Genomic DNA, 19,303 nt, shown 5'->3' with positions numbered 1-19,303 from the left:
TAGTATATACACACACAAAGCAATTCGTGTTTCCTCCACACTCTAATCAAACCTGTGTTAATGATAATGATAATAATGATAATAATTGTAACCACTAGCATTGACTAGTTGGTGACGAAATGCATGTTAATGTGGATTGTGGTGGGAGACTGGTTAGACAAAACAACATCCACGAGAGTTTTAATAAAGTAAACAAAGATCTAAAATGTTATTTTACCGATCACCTACATATATTACTTTTAAAATGTTTTGAGTAATAATTTTTAAATTAATGGGTTTTAAATCTTTGTAGAAAGTTTGAAATATGTGTGTATTATTGATCAATACAAAGAGTCAAAATCACAGAAAATAAATTTGAACCATAATCTATTAGTTTTTGTTCGAACTTGTCTTTTCATTAACTTATAATATAATGAAAAATATACGAGATCATGACATGTTAATTTTTATAAAATTATATATAACTATTTAAGAATATAAAGAATTCCGTAATCCAATGAAATTAACTATTATAGTTAGTACGTATAGTAGACTCCATGTTTTGAGTTTACTTTGATTTATTAGTGGCCACATATGTAGACATTCGGCTTAAAGTAGATCTATATTTTTGGATTATTGTACTAAAAAAGTAGTACCATAATAAAAATAACACCAAACAAAAAGCACTTCTGAAAAATTCTCAAATCTAAATCTCGTATATTTCTTCATCCACAAGTCTTTCAGCACGAGTCAACAAGCCACAGTGACAAATATAAAGATATTTTTTTTATGTAACATCCCCAAGTTAATATGAACCATATAATATACAAAACAGTACAACCATATAAATCTACGTGAACACTTGTAATTATTTTTTGTAGGACATCCTCGTTCAAAACTAATATTAACTATATGTACCGTCCGATTAGACATCATCGAACGAATCGAGTCCACCATAAGACCCTATTCCCAACCGTAGCTGAATCTCCTCACAGTAATCTGCTACAGTCAGCTTTAGCGAAACCAACTCTTCTATTGGTCACGTCAAACTCAACCCAAAGATTTTGTTGATGAACGTTCCCGATTATATTACTAGCTGCTCCAAGCATACTCGACCGTCCGATTCCAACGCAGTGAACCCCACCTCCAACGTTAACCAGAACCCTCTCTCTCGGAACAAGTATCTCAACTCCTCTAGTTAACTCAAACACAAGATCACCGACCAACCGTTGGATCATCACCACGTTTCCATCGAAACACATGTCAGCTGTTCCACCGTACACGTAACCTTTCTTTAATCGCCGCCCAACACGTCTCACTATCTCTCCTCTCACTGCATCGTAAGCTGCGTCCACTAAATGAGTAAACTCGGATCCTGAATCAACCATCGTTTGACCCGACCCGCCTGCATCGGGTCTAAAAACCGAACCGGAAATGTTAAGCTTCTTTAAACCGAATTTAATCCCAATCATCGGTACAGTGTAAGCCAACGGATCAAGATTCGGCATTCGTTGACTTTCAGGAAAAGTCAACAGAGAAACGTATTTGAAACCGTGCGAATTCGGGTTGTCTCCGAGGTAAAAAGAACCGGTTGGTGTAAAACCGGGCCGGTTCGATTTGGGTGGGATACAATAAGAGAATTTCGAAATCTTAGCTTGAGAGACGAACGAGAGACGACCACGGTTCATTCCCAAAATACCTCTATCATCAGAGGACTCAGTAGCGCAACCAAGTATCAAAGGAGGGGTAAATTCGGTATTTGAGAAAGTGATTTTTTCTTTGACGAGGTTACCTTCAGCGAAGGTTCCATCAGCGTAGAAGTAAGAGTAGTGACATAAACGGTTCGAGTCGCAAGAAGTGGGAAGTGTAAAATCTGGGATTCTTGGTTTACAAAGAGGGTGAGAGCAAGGTAAGGTTGAGAAAGAAGAGGAGAGAGATGGGTCGAACGATGTAACTGGTGGGAGCTTTTTGCGGTGGCATTGGATCCATGAGAGTTGGCTTCCTGTGTCAAGAACCATTTGCTGTGTTTGTGGTGGTGTTCCTATAGGGAGTGAGATGATTAGAGCCATTGAGTATTTGAATCTTGATCGGAAGTGGTATGGTGGAGATGATGGAGATGGGTTTTTGCGGGAGATGAGGGAGTTTGTGAAGGTTGTGGTTTTGGGTGAGATAGGGAGAGAGGTGAGTGGGAGGTGGATGGAGAGTGAGGTTGAGAGAGTTACGACATAGTTGAGGAAGAAGAAGAAGAAGAGTGGTTTTGGAATGGGAGACATTTTTTTTTGGGTTTTTTTTGTGAAGTGAGAGAGATGATGGAGAGTAATGGAAGGTGTGACTGTAATATATAGACACTTAACATACACGTTTTCTTACTTAATTTTCAGGTTTATTAAAAGGTTTTTGTTTTTGTTTTTGTTTTGGGGATATATTATTTTGGAGTTTTAAGGTTGTATGTAATTTATAGTAAGTTTGTACGAGTTTGACAAAAATGAAAATAAGAAAAATGGTTAGATTTTTTGAAGGGAGAAAATAAAAATATTTCATGTAAATTACAAATTTTGAATTACTTATCATTTCCTTACAAAAATAGGATAATTTTTTTAAAGAAATTATTGCAACCAAGAAATTAATTATCAAGCAATATATAATTGATCCAGATCTAAAAAATAATGAATCTTGGTTCGAAACATTTTAGATATATAAATATGAAGTATATGTAACATATTTTAACTATGCTTTTTAAAAAAGTGGAGATATATAAGTTATAGATGATTTTTAGGGGAATGTTTAGTAAAAAAAATAATAACTAGTACTATGTAAATTTTTATTGTATCTGCCTGCATTATTACATAATGTTATATGGATTAATATTTGTTGAAATAATTAATAAATGCTCAAATCTAATACGTATAAGTATATAACCAAATGATTTTGTAGACAACTTTTAGGAAATAAAAGATGAAAAGAGAAGAAAGAATTATTTCTAATTTTCTACATCGGATCTAAAATTGTGGTCCACCATGTATTCTTGTGTTAATATATATATATATATATATATATAATTCTTTTATTTAATGGCTATAAACCGATTACCAAGAGTTTCAATAAATAAAATTAGGACGATTTTTTTCTTATTATACTTCATACACAGCCAGTGCTGGCTTAACTGGGGAACAAACAGTGCAATCGTCCCGAGTTCAAAGATTTAAGAGGCAAATAATTTTTTTTCTACACAAAAAGAATTTATAAGATAAAAAAGACAAAAAAAATATTAATGTAAGATAAAGAGGCACAAAAAAAAAAATAATACAAGATAAATGGGGTACAAAAAATATATAAGATAAAAGAGGCAAAAACAAAATTTGTAAAATAAAATAATATATTAAAATATGTTTTAAGGATTTATTTTGATGAATCAATAACTAAAAATATATTTTATCTTTCATAATTATTTCAACTGACTCCAACAATAGAACGAAAATAACATTTTATAATTTTGTTAAGTGTTTATATATTATCAAAATGAAATCCATATTTTTAACATATAATAGAAGTTAAAAAAAAATTTGGCCTTTTATTCAAAAAAAAAATTTGCCCAGGAGCCCTTAAAAGCGCCGGCACTGTACACAGCTTGCGGCTTAATCTAATACACAGCTAGTGGAGGTTTCATTTCGTTATATATAAACACATAGTATTGGTTTGACAGTATTTACTGTGGCAAATAAGTGAATTATCTGATTGTGTTGAACATTTTTTGTAGTTAATATTGAATAATAAGCACTTCTTCATTTAGTTATATTATTTTAAGTAGTTGGATTACGTTAGGTAAGTACTTTATCAAGAAAACAAATATTGTTTTTAGAATAGTCAATTAGGTTTTAATATGATTATTTTTGCAATAATGAACAATACTCCACAATTTTGTCCTCTTGAGTGGCAAATATATAGCTAATGGTTACCCTTAAAACAAGTGTTCAGTTTCAGTTTTACACCATTCTCTACAAAATTAGTATGTTTCTTTAATAATTTTAAGAAAAAACTTCTAAACATGTAAATGTCGTAAGAAGTGGGAGACAATTTATGTGTTAATGGGAAAGATGACAAAAGATATTGAGGCCGAAAGCAATATGAAGTTCGAAACGCGGTTTCTCTTAATTTTGAGACAATGATTTATTCCATACTATTTGTTTTCTTACGGAATTCTCTTTTAGATTTATATAAATGTTTTTTTTTTCTTCCAACACTTATTATTATTTCTAATTTTGGGTGGTTACAAACTTTTTTGTATGTGATGTCTTATTCTAATTGATTTGTTTACCGGAAAGAATTTCCCACTTTAAATTGAGAACCGAGCTTAAAGGTGTCACTAGCTTTGCTTTGAAGAACTGAAACCGATAACACGTTGACGTGTGAGAACTTTTGTTTTGTATTTACACAAAACGATACTATTTGTTCCAATTATATGTCTATTGAATCTTGTGAACATATTTATTCTTTGTCAAATTAAATGAAACTCAAAAATAGTATTTATAACTATAGGAATTTAATTTCCGTAGGACCATGTCTACGTTCATGAATCTCATCAACTGTTTTAATTTATAACATTGATGCCCACGACATATAATATATATTCAAAATCATAGTTTGATTTAAATGGTAATATAATTTTTCCGATAGGAATTATCATTAAAATTTAATAGTCAAAAATTATTTATATAAATCATTCATACATATATAATACTCAAACATCATAGTTTTATTTAAACCGTAATATAATTATTTTTATATGAATTATCATCAAGTTCTAATAATCGAAATTTATTGTATAGACCATTCATGTATAAAACTTTTCTGGAAGTGATACTTGAGTATATATATAGAACAGTCTATGGAACATTGCTTTGGAATATTAAAATAGTCTCGTAATTTGTTTACCACAAAGTCTTAAAAATTGATTCTCACAATTCCCATTTTTTGTTTTGTTTTACTAGAAGCTTTAAATAAATAATGAGTTATGAATAAAACACGACAACATCATATTCCACCGAATTCAGAGTTGTAGAGAAAGCGACGACAGTTTCAATATGCAAATAATTTTGAACAATATCACATCAACTAATTATTACTTCAGAAAAATCTTCAAATAAAAATAAAACTATATAATAAAATAAATAAATACGACAAATCATATGTCAAACAAGAACATAAAAAAACGGAGCTAGGTAGCCCCATGATTCTACAGGTCTAGTCCACTTGTCTTTTAAGTTGTGGTAACGGGACCAGACTATGTATCCATTAGCCATCAACTTAATTATGATATACGAACTCTATTAGTTTTTTTTTTTTTTTTTTTTTTTTTTTTGAAACACGACTTTTCATTAATTCAGAGAAAGAAATTAAACACGAGAGTTTCTTGCCATAGCGTCTGCTAGGCGATTGTTCTCCCTGGGAATAAAATTGAAAGTGCAAAGATTAAAGCTAGAAGATAGATTCAGGATATCGTGGAGAATCCCGTGAAGCTCCTTTGGGTGGATCTTCGAATTTAGGGCTTTGACCAGCTGAAGCAAGTCTGAAGCGAAGAGAAGGCAAGTGAAACCCGATTCAATTGCAACTCTGACCGCAGTAAGAGTTGCCATTGCTTCGGCCACTAAGGCGTTCCTTGCCGTAGAGATGGAGATCGAACCTTGGGAGATTAAATTACTCTCATCGTCATGGAATACCCAGCCAAGACCCGATTGGCCGTTGGGTATCCAAGATGCGTCCGTATAGCAAATGATGGATCCTTGGGCAGGTCGAGTCGGGGTTGGGAGTTTGAGCTTGGAGGGTTTCATCTGTGGACTTGCTTTCTTCAGGATTTGGTTCTGTTGCCACTCCTTAGCCCGGGTAATGGCTAGACAAAGGGTCTCTTCCGCTGAAACTTGTCGTTTCTCAAAAACAAGTTTGTTTCTGGAGGTCCATAATGACCAGAAAATCCATGGTAGGAGGGGACCCGATCCAACTCCAGATGGGGGTAAGCAGGTAGATTTTAAGCCTTTATTGATTCCGTCTTGAATAGATTGAGGGTTTTCCGCAATGACATTTTTGTCGAAAGGGGCTAAACTCCAGACTTTTGATGCAAATTGGCAGAGGAAGAAAAGGTGGAGCTCCGTTTCTGGTTCGCCGCAGTGAGGGCAAGGGCTTGAATCTGCAATATGCCGGTTTACCAGATTAGAGCCTACTGGTAATGCATTTTGTGCCGCCTTCCACAGTAGCATTTTTGTTTTTGGTGAGGTCGCCAGAGCCCAAATATTTGCCTTCCACTTGAAAAGGTAATCTGGTGATTGATTCAAAGAGTTTATTACTGATTCCTCTTGGTTTAGAGCCTCAAAATAACCTGATTTCGTCGTGTACAGACCATCAACGTTTGGGAGCCAAGCCCAGCGGTCGTCTGTGGTTGTTTTGCTTGGAATCAGGTTGCAGATATCGCTTCCTAGCTCAGGAAAAACATTGGCTATTTTTTCTTTATCCCATTCCAAGGAATCCGGCGTTCGGAGATCAGCCACTGTCCAGTCTTTTGATTCCTTAGTGGGTGGACCCATCGGGCTTTGAGGTCTGTCAAGGGATACCCAGGGTGTTCTCCAGATTGGAGTTTCATTACCAGACCCTATAAGTTTCCCCAGTTGGGGTTTTATCAGGTCTCTGCCTGCACAAATACTCCTCCAGCCGTGGGACGCACTCCCTGGTACTGAACAATCCAAGAAGGAGGAGTTCTTGCAATATTTCCCAAGCAAAACTCTGGCTAGTAAGCAATCAGGATTTTCAATGATCCGCCAGCTTGTTTTTGCTAGGAGGGCTTTGTTGAAGGTTTTAATGTCACGAAAGCCCAATCCTCCATCTTTGTAAGACTTTGTCATCCTTTTCCACGAAATCCAGCACATTTTACTTTTCCCCGGGGAGGAGTCCCACCAAAATCTTGTTAACGCTGCTTGAATTCTGTTACAGAGGTTGTTGGGCAGGAGGAAGCAAGTCATCGTGTACGTTGGCATAGCTGCAAGGACTGCTTTGAGCATGACAAGCTTCCCCGCGGAAGATAAGAAGCGAGATGACCATTTGAGTGTTCGTTGCTTGATACGATCAACAATGCTGCTGAATAGGTCCTTCTTCTTTCGACCAAAGAGTTCAGGAAGACCAAGGTATTTACCCTGTCCTCCTTCCTTCGTTATATGCAGTTCCCTCTTCACTCTCTCCCTTATAGTACCGCTTGTTTTGCTTGAAAACGTGATTGAAGACTTCTCTTGGTTTATTTTTTGTCCAGAGGCTCTTTCGTACTTTTCCAAGATAAGACTGAGTTTCTTACAACTTGATTTATCAGAACGACAAAAGAACATGGTGTCATCTGCGAATAAAAGATGGTTGACGCGTGGACTGCCTTTTGCGACTCGTAGACCTTGGAGAGATCCATCCATTTGTGCCTTGTTGCATAGTCCAGAGAGCACTTCGCTGCACAGAATGAAAATATAAGGGGATAGTGGGTCTCCCTGGCGGATGCCCCTCTCAGGTACCACTAAACCTTTTGCCTGTCCATTTAGAAGGTAAGAATAGGATACAGTAGTAATACACTGCATTAGCCAGGTGACCAGGGTCTCGTGGAAGCCCATACGGGTGAGCACTGCACGGATGAAGTCCCATTCCAGCCTATCATAGGCTTTGCTCATATCAGTTTTCACGGCCATGTAGCATCTCGTTTTTGCCTTTGAGGTTTTGAGGTAGTGAAGAGCCTCGTGCGTGATCAACACATTGTCAGAGATGGCACGGTTCGGGATAAACGCTGATTGATTCTCAGAGATGCAGGTATGAAGGATCGGTTGTAGTCTTTTAGTTAACACTTTTGCAATGATCTTATAATAAACTGAACAGAGTGCTATTGGTCTATAGTCAGAGACCTTCTTAGGGCAGGTGATTTTCGGTATGAGTCGCACATGGGTGTGGTTAATGCTTTGTGGGAGAGCTCCAGAGGTAAAGAAATTCTGCACTTCAGATACAACCTTGTTACCTACAGTATTCCAGTTTGATTGGAAAAAACTTGCAGAGAATCCGTCTGGGCCTGGTGCCTTATCCGGGTGGATCTCAAAACATCCTTGTTTAATCTCAGCAGGGGAAGGCAAGGCAGTCAGGGTCTCATTTACTTCCAGGGAGATACAAGGGGTTAAAGCTTCCAGGACGACATATTGTCTTTCTCCCTCCTGGGCTGAGAAAATAAGCTGGAAGTACTTTGATATTGCTGAGGTAATCTCTTTTTCTTCAAAGACCGGTGTTCCATCAGCTTTTTCAATGATCGAGATATTATTTATCGCTTGCCTTCCTTTTGTAGTCGCATGGAAAAAACCCGTATTTTTGTCTCCAAGGGCTAGCCACAAGTTCCTGCTTCTTTGTTTCCAGAACGCCTCCTCCATCTGGTAAGCAATCAAAAGTTTCTGGTTTAACAGTTCAATTGTCTCCTGTGCTTCACAATTGTCACACATAGCTTCCTCTAGCTGTTGTCTCAGGGTGTTGATTTCTTGTTGACTGTTGTTCTGTTGGACTCTGCTCCAGGAGATAATAGCGTGTCTGCAGTTTTGAATTCTCTCATCAACACTCGCCTCTGGGAAAGACTCCCATGTACTCTTTACAAGATTTGTAACCTCCTCGTTATCTTTTAACCTTCTATCATACCTGAAGAGTCCTTTTCTTTTCTTCTTAATAGGATCAAAGGAGGTGACTAGGGGTCGGTGGTCTGACCCTTCAAACCGGAGATATTCACTGCGACCTGAGGGGTAAGCCATTATCCAGTCACTGTTGGCCATGGATCTGTCCAGACGGCATCTCACTAGGTGAGAGTGACGTTTTCCCCGCCAAGAAAGGAAATTCCCGGTATGCTTAAGGTCATATAAGTCGCAAATAGACATGAAAGAGCGAAGGTCTGAAAAAGATCCCTCTGAGCGTAGTGGACCACCCACTTTCTCATCGCTATGTATGATGTCATTGAAGTCTCCCATCAATAACCAAGGATCAGTTCTGGTACTTGCATGATCCTCAAGACTGGACCAAATTTCTATTCGTTTAGTTCTGTCTGGTTCACCATAGAGGAAGGTGCAGTAGAAAAACTTGCCTTTTGCTTTTATTCTTGTATCAATGTAGTTCGAGCAACTTTTGATAACTTCAATTTCGAGGTTATCTCTCCAGAACAGCGCCAAACCCCCAGAGCTTGGAGATAAGGGGGGAATAAGAAGGTGGGAAGGGTAATCAAGCCATTGGAGCATCTTAAGCACATTATCAGAACTGTTTTTCGTCTCCATGAGGAACAAGATATCAGGGGAGATCTTCCTTCGGATCTCCTTAAGACGCTGGACTGTCATGGGGTTCCCCAGCCCACAGCAGTTCCAGCTAACCGCTCTTAAGGAAGAGGGGTTGGTGGATTCTGAAAATCCACCTTTTGCTTCACCATACCAGGTATGATTGTCATTTTTGAGATACCTTGAGAGTTTGCAGTCTTTGATTTAGACCCCAAAGACGATTCAGTACCTTTCTTGGACCCACTAGACTGGTTGGAATCATTCCCACCTTGGGTCGAGGGTGTTCTCTTCTTTGAGGTGTTCTTTTTTGGGTCATTCCCTGATTTACTCATTCCACGGCTTGTGTTAGCTTTCTTTGGGGATCCCAAGATCAGGTTTCTCTTCTGGGACTTCGCTCCCAATAGCTTTGGTGTCTGTTTCAGGGTTTGTTTGTGGGTTGGAGGTCGTCCCCTACCCCTTTTGCTAGGTTCACCCTTCTCTGCTATGGTAATGGTTTGGTGTGCATTTTCTCGGGAATTAGATACAGCAGCTTCAATGATACTGGTGGCTGTGTTCTCCATGAGGTTCAAGGTTTCTCCTTGGTTAACCCTAATACGCCTAGCTGCACTTTCCGTGGGGTCTGGACAGGAAATATACTGCACAATAACTTCACGCAGCTCATTTAGCACTTGTTCCTTTATGGGGATGACAGGAGGTGGGGGAGGCGGAGTGGTGGGGTTTGAGTTGCTCCATTCTCTTTCCAGTGGTGGTCGGCGAGTTCTAGACTGATCAGAGGGTTCACTAGGTGGTTGGTATGAACTTTTTGACTTTTCCCTCCATTGGAGATTGTACTGCTTATGCGGGTGGTTTTGGGAGTGGTGATGGCTGTTCTGGTTTGACTGGATATCTGTAGTGTTGCGATTATGCTCCAATCTGTATCCAGGATTCGACCGCCTTAGGTTCTCATACCTTGAAGAGGTATGGTTTCCTCTGTAACGTACTCTATTGTCACCAACCCCGTCTCTTCTTAGTACCACCTCATTATTCCTTTTCAGGGAAACGCTTCGTTCAGATTGCTGAGGATGATCTTTTGGTGGCAAGAAGTTATCCGTTGGTGTATAGTAATTCCTGATCATTCCTGTAGCTGAGGAGTTCGACCTTGAAGGCGCTCGGTGCACTGGTAAGGGTTCAGTCTCCTTTGGGGGAAGACCTGGGCAGAATCTAGCCTCATGAGTTAAACGTTGACAGTGGTTGCAGTGATTTTTCAGGTTTTTATACTCTAAGGTAACTATAGCTTCGCCACCCGTTGCAAACTCCACTATTGTTTCTTTAATCAGGGGTTTTAAGCCATCTAGGAGGACTCGGACTTTGACTGCTGAAGGCGTAATTTCCTTGTTTAAAACTTCTCCCAATTCCTCACCAATAACTTGTAGCATTTCAGGTTTCCAGTAGTGTTTTGGCAGGCCTTGGAGCTCGATCCAAAAGGGAATCAGGGAGGGGAAAGAAGGTGAAATGACTGGTTCCCATTTTTGTAATATGAGCATCCATTGGTCAAAGTGGTAGGGCCGGTCATTTAGTACTTTCTGTAAATCTTCCTCATAGTCAAATCTGAACTGGAAACAGCCCTTTCCTAGCTCTGACCCGATAGCTTTCCCGCGCAGGTTCCAGCGTGTTTCCAGGAATGAAAACATGGCCCAAAGTCTTTGGGCAGCAGGGTTTGTAAGACGACCGATGAGGGTCAAAGAGTTTTCCTCTACTAGGTCAGAGGTATCAAGATCTGGAGCTTTAACTCGTTTTCTAGGGGGGGGGAGTATCCTCTCTCCAAAACCTTCCCTTTTTGGTAGTTTGGTATGCGTCTATCCATGATTGATGGGATAAAGTCGGTTTACAGTTGGGATAACTTGGATGTTGGCTTGCAGGTGGGTAAAAACGGTTGGCAGTAAAGGGGATCGGATGGTTTTGCTGTTTAAAGGGTTAAAAAGGTTTCGAGACAGTAGTAAAGGCTTACAAATAGTTAAAAAGGCTTAAAACGATGACAGAGAGCGGTTCAGTGAGAATGGATTTACTTACTAACCGTCAAGGGGGATGCATTTACTGCGAATTCTTTGGAAACATGAGGCTCGGAAGGGTAGAGATGAAGATCTAGGTGAGGATGGAGCGTCGAGCAAGCCAGATTGGCCTGTGGTTTTTACCATTAAGCGGGTAAAGACCGGAAGGTAAAAGTGGTGAGCTTAGGCCGCGTTAGGTGAGATCCGGTTAATAGCAATCCTCATGGCTTTCTTGGGAAAAGCGCCTGGGAGAGAAATTTAAACCTCTTCCAATTATTATTACGAACTCTATTAGTTATGCTCACGAAGATAAGCTCAAATGATATATATCTTTTTATAACATAAAAAAATATATGAATTATAATTCAATATGAATATATTTCTAAGAGCTGAGAGCTAGAGGAAATAATATTTCCAAAATCTTTAAATAGTATTTTAAAATTATAGCTAACAAAAACAAGTTTTTTTTCCAAACTATCTAAAATATTTTTCAGAAAACCATTTTATGATGAAAACTGAAAAGACGTAATTGTAAAAAATATTTCTTGAGATTGTTATTAAAAATACCTGACTAAAATTGCATGTGCATAAAACTATATTTTACCGTTATTGTATAGACTTCTCAACAATACAATACGGCATGTCGATCTATGTGATGTAAAAAGAACTTGGTAGTTTAACTTCTTGTCTTTTTTCAAGTTTTCACTGAAATCATTAGTTGCTCACTCCATTTTCACCCCCGACCCTCACTTGATATTGTGAAATGTGACTGAATGAGGTGTTTGATTAATTTTGGGGTTTAGAGAATTACTAAACAAAATCGAACCACTAATTTTTTGAGGTTTTTGAGAGTCACTAAGAATATATATACACAAATCGATGAACGGACAAAGTTTTTAGGGTTTTTGAGATATATCGAAAATATACACTTGATGTCGAAACAAATCTAAATTGGGTAGTTCTACTGATGTATTTCATTATTTTTTTTTCTTCAAGTGTCTTCATCTTTCAACTTGTTTATGTGATTTTTTAGTCTCTATGGCCTTAGGGAATGAATTTGGATATACCTTGTTCTTTTGGTTGTATGTTTATATGTGAGTCATGAACTGTCAATAATAATTACATGAACCTTCTATACTAAACATGAATCGTTTCATCCCAACATGTTTTAGATTTATCATGTATTTAGTCATATAAGAGACCATATATTATATATATATATATATATTGTTAGTGTTTTATTAGATGTAGAATATCTATCTAGTGGTGAGTGTGTCTCTGTTGTAATAAATTTCATGTGTTGTAAGTGAAGTGAGTCATGATTGCACCTATTGTAACGGTCAATCAAATGTGTTTTTATCTTCTATAAGCTTTTTATATTTATGTGTAGTAGAGTATCTGCAAATTATGTTCAAGCTCAGAAGAAAAGACTATTACTGAATTTAAAAATGATGTTTGTATGATTGTTGAATTAAAGTTTAATCTTTTTAGCTATGGGGTTTAACACTCTTGGATCTCATATGTATGAGGAATCACATTACATGTATACGTAGAATATTCAACATTTGTATGTACTGATGGATTCATTTGTTATATCATTGGTTTATGAAATTTATAACTTTTTTGTTTTGTACTTATAATAATATTTTGACAAGTTTTTTCGTGGTAGGCGAGTCATGATGATTTTATTATAAGGATGGTTCTTAAATAGTTTTTAAGGGTAAATTGTTTCATCGTTCTTTCATCTATAAGTTTGTCTATGGCAAAATTAACTATCATTTTGTTCTATATGTAAGGGTAATTTTTTTTCTAAAATTTCTAATAAAAATCATCAATCAAGTAGTAACTCTATATCCAATTAAAGGTGATGGTAAAAGGTATATGTCACTACAACAAGGATCAATTACATAAATTATTCTGACTCAAAAGTTTGAATGATACTAATTTAATGATATTTAGATGATGTTTAAAGGTAAATTATTCATGGTTCTATCATCTATAAGCTTGCTTGATGGTAAATTCAACTTAATCATTTTATTTTATATGTAAGGATAATTGATGTTCCAAAATTGTTCAAAAATCATGAATCAAGTAAATGAACAACTCTATACCTAATTAATGTTGGTAGTATTTTCAAAAGATCATGAATCAATTGCATAAACCAATTTGACTCAAAAGTTTAAATGATAAAAATATGAATTACTTGCTATAATTATCAATACACAAATTATAATTTAACATCAGTAGTAATAACCAATGTCATTATTTATTTCTGTTGCAAAAATAAATCTTTTAGCATAGTTTTACAATAGTGATACGCATATATGAATTGAATTTTCATCATTCAGAGAATGATACAATTTAAAAAAAAAGTGACTGATGCTAATTAAAAACAAAGCCTTAGCTTTTAAAAGTAATGCAACTATTTACTTAATTTGTCTTATATTGCTTCCATTGATAAAAGACTTCATAATTTTCTTATATATAGTTATATTAGTGTTTTTCCATGATTAAAAAAACATTTAATAGGCAACTATTATCACAAAATTAATAATTTGCTTTTATATTAATTTCTAGAATTTAATAATATATATTTCTTAGAATTTAATTTAATATTCTTTCTATTTATACTAACTTCAATTATATATAATTAATATAGACACTTAAAATTACTTATAATAACAGCTGCAAATTTAACGTTATTTTAATGCATTGATGCAAATAGCCAAATACTAACATCATTTGTATTGATTGAATCAACTGATGCATATTAAAAAATATTTCAACCGGTGCAACCAGAGTCATTTATATAAGTGATGTAAAACTAATTTGCATCAATTCTAACTTATGCATATATAAAATGAGTGACACAAAACACCTTTTTTGTATTGTTTTTTGATTGTAGTTTTTCGATAATATTCTTGATCACAATTCTAATTTTTTAACTCTAACCGATAATGATAAGTTGTATATTTTTTACTTTGCATCTTGTTTATACAGTACAAAATATATCAACGATCTGGGATTGAATTAATGTAGGTCTATTGCAATGATTTCACACATTACTTTTAATCTCCCTCGAACGTTCAACATAAAGATGAATACAACTTTCATTATATGATATGTTTTTCTTTTTTTTTGGCAATTAATTCATTATATGATATGTTTAACTCCATATATAACAGAGATTGATATTTTGTACACATGCATTGTCTTACGAACAAATGATACTAATTCTCAATTGTTTTCATGGTGGCCATAGCCTTTGCCGTAGTCCTGGGCAATCGGTAGAAACCGAGAAAACCGAACCGAACAAACCGACAATTTTGGTTTTCGGTTGCTAACCGATTTACTGTTCTTAACCGATCGGCAAAATTATAAATTGATTTCGGTCTTCGGTTTATTCGGTTCGGCACACCAAAACCGATCGGTTTCTTCGGTTTAAGGAGACACATATAAAAATACAAAAACCCTAAAATTATACTCCTCTTATTTTTTTCTTCTCACGAGAGAAGAAGCTCTCTCTTCTCTTTCTCCTTCACCCTTCTTCTCCTTTACATAGATTATTATTCATCTTCTTCTTCCCCACCTCTTTGCTTATCTTCTTCTTACCTTCTCCTTATCCTCTCTCTCGTTGAGATGGTTCCCTAAGTTATTCCTCCTTCATTCCCTAATTGCAATTTTCAGATTTGTAACTAGTAAGTTCTTCCTCTTTATTAATAACTGATTATCTTGAAATTTCGATGCTTGTAAGCAGTATTGATGTCTGCTTCTCGTTAATCGGAGTCTTTTGATGTTTTGGGATTTGTTATGTTGATAGATCTGGTGGCTAGGAAGAGAGCAATGGCGGTGAGGGTGAGTGTAGAGCCGTCACAGATTTGATGGAGGTTTTTATTGCCTACGTAGTTGAGAAAGTTGTCTAAACTTTATTGTAATTCCGTTCATTTGGTGTTAAGTTCTCTCATTTTTTTTTTTAAACCGGAATTGGTTTTCATTAATTCAAGTTTGGTACAGTAGGTAAGAAAAGTAAAGCTGATTTAGCTAACGCATCAGCTTTCTTATTCATGTCTCTTGGTACAAACACGAAGGAAACATAATCGAAACGAAGAGATAGATTGAGGATGTCGTGGTGAATCCCATGAAAGTCCTTGAAAGAAGCCTCCAAATTAAGCGCTTTGATCAACTGTAGTGAATATGAAGCGAAAGAAACTCGTTTCAAATCTAGCTCAAGAGCTTGGTGGATGGCGAGGAGTAGAGCCGATGCTTTGGCTATTAAAGGAGAAGCGATGTTTGAGGCCACAGATCCGGCTTTGATTTTCGATGATTGAGACCTGTCAAGAAAGATCCAGCCAAATCCAGCTTCCCTCGTCTCCTCTCGCCATGAACCGTCAGAGAAACATTGGATGGTATCCAAACGGAGATCTAGAGTTGCTCGGATCTGGTTTGATGGTTTCGGAGATGGTGTTTGGTCTTGGGCTGCAGACCAGTCTCGAGCTAAAACGATGGCGAGTGTTATAATTTCTGAGCAGGTGAAGAGGCAGATTTCAAAGATCTTCTTATTTCTCGAGTACCAATTAAACCACAAGATCAAGGGGCTAGATTCCCAGTTCCTACTCCACAGGGAGGTAAACAGATTAACTTGTTGATTACCTCAATTCCATGTTGAGTGGTCGTGAACAGTTCTGTGCGTGGTGGGGTTTTAAAAGGTGCTGATCTCCAGACTTCTGCTGCAAAGGGGCAGTGGAACAGTAAATGAATGACGGATTCGTCAGCATTGCAGTGTGGACAGGTAGCATCCGGATTGATTCCTCTGATTCACAGTTTTTGGCCAGTAGGAAGGGCGTTCCTCATAGCTTTCCAGGTTAGAAACCAGACTTTTGGTGGGCAGTGAAGGTTCCAGATGTTTTTATTCCAGTTGAAAGTTGGATTGGGAACCAGGAGGTTTGGTCTTCCTCTCTCTGAAGCCGCATGGTATCTCGTTTTGGCCGAGTATACACCCGATTTGGTAGGTAGCCAAGAGTACTGATCAGGGGCTCCTAGCTTGCTTGGACGAAGGATACAGATCTCATTCTCGTATTGAGGTATGATTGTTCGTATCTTCTCAATATCCCACTCTTTAGATGTCGAGCATATAAGCTCATCCACCTTCATATGTTGGCTTTGTTCTGTAGGAGGTCCATAAGGGATAACTGGTGATGAAAGCGATAACCATGGATCATTCCAAACTGAAGTTGTCGATCCCGACCCAATTGCTTTACCTAGAGTAGTTTTTAGGAGGTCTCTCCCAATATAAATACCACGTCAACCATGCGAAGCATTAGAGGAGACGGTACAATCCAGGAAAGAGCTTGCTTTGCAATACTTGCCAAGAAGGGTTTTAGCCAAAAGGCAGTCTGGTCTAGTAAGAATACGCCAACTCTCTTTTGCTAAGAGAGCATCGTTGAAGCAGGTGATATCCTTGAAGCCTAAGCCCCCATATCTCTTTGTCTTTGACATTTTATCCCAGGCAATCCATGACATTTTCCTTTTCTCTGCAGAAGAATCCCACCAGAACCGAGTGAGGGCTGATTGGATTCTCTTGCATAAAGACATCAAAAGCTTGAAGCATGACATGGTGTAGGTTGGCATGGCCGAGAGGACAGACTTCAACATAGTAGTCTTTCCCGCAATTGATAAGTGTTTTGATGACCAACTTACTGCCTTTTGACGTATTCTATCTACTATGAAATTGAATAGATCCTACTTTTTCCTGCCAAACATCTCAGGTAGGCCTAGATATTTCCCAAGACCTCCAGCTCTCTGAATTCCTAAAGTTTGTTGGGCCAGCGTCTTCACATCTTCAGGGGTCTTTGACGAAAAGGTAACTGCTGAATTGTCTTTATTAATCATCTGAACCGAGGCAACTCATACTTTCTCAATATGCTCATTAGAAGTTTACAGCTTTTGACATCTGATCTGCAGAAAAACATAGTATCGTCAGCGAAGAGGAGATGGTTTATTCGGGGGCAATCAATAGCAACACAGATCCCAAGTAGTTTATTCTCCTTCTGTGCATTTAGACAGAGGCCCAATAGGACCTCACCACACAGGATGAACAGATACGGAGATAGCAGATCCCCTTGTCTGATTCTTCTTTGGGGAACAACTGAGCCTTGGGCTGAGCCATTTAACAGATAGGAATAGGAAACTGTGGTCACACATTGCATAATCCATTATATCCACTTCCTATGGAAGCCCATCCTTTCCATGACCACTCTGATAAAATCCCACTCAATACGATCATAAGCCTTAGCCATATCTGATTTTACTGCCATGTAGCAACGTTTCTTTGCATCTGAGGTTTTTAGATAGTGCAAGATCTCATGAGTTATAAGGACATTATCAGTGATGGCTCTGATAGACAGGTTTTCACCCAGGGTATCAATTCCCTATGCAGTTGTAGTACAAAGGGTTATCAATCCAAATGGTTGTCTATTGCTAGCAGGAATGATATGATCAGAACAATACAAGTCAAGCCAAGCAGATAGTGTTTTTGTTCTAACAGTCCTAAAATAAATGAAAGACAAGAATATAAACAAGAAACCACACGGCCTAAGCACTCGTTGCAAGCAATCGAGTACATGATCGAGTGGGGTGATCGAGTAAGCAAATGAGATATGAACAGCTCGAGGTATCACTCGATACAGGTTATTGTGTACCTGATCGGGTAAGTAGTCGAGCAAGTAAAGAAAATGCAAACAATTAAAATACGAAAGCTCCTAAGGATGGGGTAATCGAATCCTAAGTATTCTTGACCAGTACAGATGCCTTACATGCCTCAAGCAATTATTTCCTAGACAATGAATCTCTAAAACTTTGTCACCACACTCTCGCACTAGCAACAATCAACCTTTATCAGTTCCCACACTCTCGCACTAGCAACATAATCAAGCAGGCATTAAGATCGATTCATTAGTATCAGTAAACTCAAACTCATCTAATCTCTTACTCAGAGTCAAGTAAACCTCTAGCATTGGTTAAATCAAGCATCTCATCTACTCCTCTCGGTCTGTAGCATTTGTAAACGCCCTAGATCTAATCTCAACCTCTCGGTCTGTTGACAGCATTAAGAACACCAACCTAGAAGGAAATCTATCGAAAATATACAATCAAACTAAGGCATCCTAACCGATCAAGAACATAAAATCATCTATCCCATCCCTAGAAACTTTACTACACTACTCGGACATAGCAACGAATAACAAAGCAACGAAAAAGAATGAAAATTGCATTGTATTAAAAGGTAAAGATAGAGTAGAAAGAGTACAAGATAGAAATCTAAGAAAAACTATAAAAACTATGAAAGAAAATGTAAAAACAAAAGGAAAACTGTTTGAGTCGCTCAGTTCTCTCACAGAAGCTCTCGCTATCTAGTTTGAGGGTCTGCGGCGTGCTCGTTTGCGAGCTAGGAGAGGAGGGGGTTTATATATGGAAACCCTTTTGACCTAGCTTCCCAGACTTGCCCGATGGTCTACTCGATGGGGTACACGAGGGTGAAGTCAGATTACTCCTCGGGTGGATCTTCGGGTTGTTCTTCATGCTTTTGGATCTTCCTCGATCGTGTTGGGGTTCGGACTTGTTCTTCCAGCTCGATGGCTCCTTCGGGTGCATGCTCGGGTTGTCCTTGTTTTCCCCATTTTTGGCTCTTTAACATCTGTTTTTATCCAAAACATGCAAATGCAGAAATGCAACACCCTAAATGGTCTAAAAGTGAATTCCTACAGTTAATGACCTAAAAATGCTAAGTTAGAGGTATGAACAATGCAAAATATGGACAAAAAAGGATGCTAAAAACATATAAATTAGAGAGTTATCAAACCCCCAAACTTAAATCTTGCTAGTCTCTAGCAAGGAAGTAAGAGGGTGTGGTTTGAAAGTGGGGACTCATAACCTTAATATGCTAAGCGAAGGATTCAAGCTATAGTCCTTAAAGATAGTTTAATGGTGCTA

The 19,303-nt window shown here is 37.4% G+C and overlaps 2 protein-coding genes across 2 annotated transcripts; both read right to left on the bottom strand.

Annotated features, from left to right (window-relative positions):
* Positions 1–587: 587 nt before the first annotated feature.
* LOC104787642 (aspartic proteinase PCS1-like) lies at positions 588–2,484 on the bottom strand. The gene has a single exon (XM_010513243.2). The coding sequence runs from the start codon at positions 2,250–2,252 to the stop codon at positions 969–971; it is 1,284 nt and encodes a 427-aa protein (XP_010511545.1). The 5' UTR covers positions 2,253–2,484; the 3' UTR covers positions 588–968.
* Positions 2,485–5,372: 2,888 nt separating this feature from the next.
* On the bottom strand, positions 5,373–11,130 carry LOC147943840 (uncharacterized). Its single transcript, XM_087512385.1, has 7 exons — positions 9,469–11,130; positions 8,063–9,424; positions 7,246–7,798; positions 6,880–7,047; positions 6,198–6,567; positions 5,868–6,035; positions 5,373–5,792 (listed from the first exon to the last, which is right to left on the bottom strand). The coding sequence occupies exons 1-7, from the start codon at positions 10,955–10,957 to the stop codon at positions 5,373–5,375; spliced, it is 4,530 nt and encodes a 1,509-aa protein (XP_087368511.1). The 5' UTR covers positions 10,958–11,130.
* Positions 11,131–19,303: the final 8,173 nt, after the last annotated feature.

Source organism: Camelina sativa, chromosome 5, assembly GCF_030686135.1.
Source record: "Camelina sativa cultivar CO46 ecotype springtype chromosome 5, ASM3068613v1".
Lineage (NCBI taxonomy): Eukaryota > Viridiplantae > Streptophyta > Magnoliopsida > Brassicales > Brassicaceae > Camelina > Camelina sativa.
The sequence above is the reverse complement of the archived record's forward strand: the minus strand, read 5'-3'. Positions and strand labels throughout refer to the sequence as shown.

Excerpts from the sequence above, each read along its gene's own strand:
- LOC104787642 (XM_010513243.2), bottom strand. The coding sequence starts at position 2,252 with ATGTCTCCCATTCCAAAACCACTCTTCTTCTTCTTCTTCCTCAACTAT.
- LOC147943840 (XM_087512385.1), bottom strand. The coding sequence starts at position 10,957 with ATGTTTTCATTCCTGGAAACACGCTGGAACCTGCGCGGGAAAGCTATC. Across the intron at positions 7,799-8,062 it reads GATCCACCCGGATAAGGCAC|CTGAGAATCAATCAGCGTTT; the intron begins CAGGCCCAGACG and ends ATACCTGCATCT. Across the intron at positions 6,036-6,197 it reads AGGCGGCACAAAATGCATTA|CAATCTATTCAAGACGGAAT; the intron begins CCAGTAGGCTCT and ends GCGGAAAACCCT.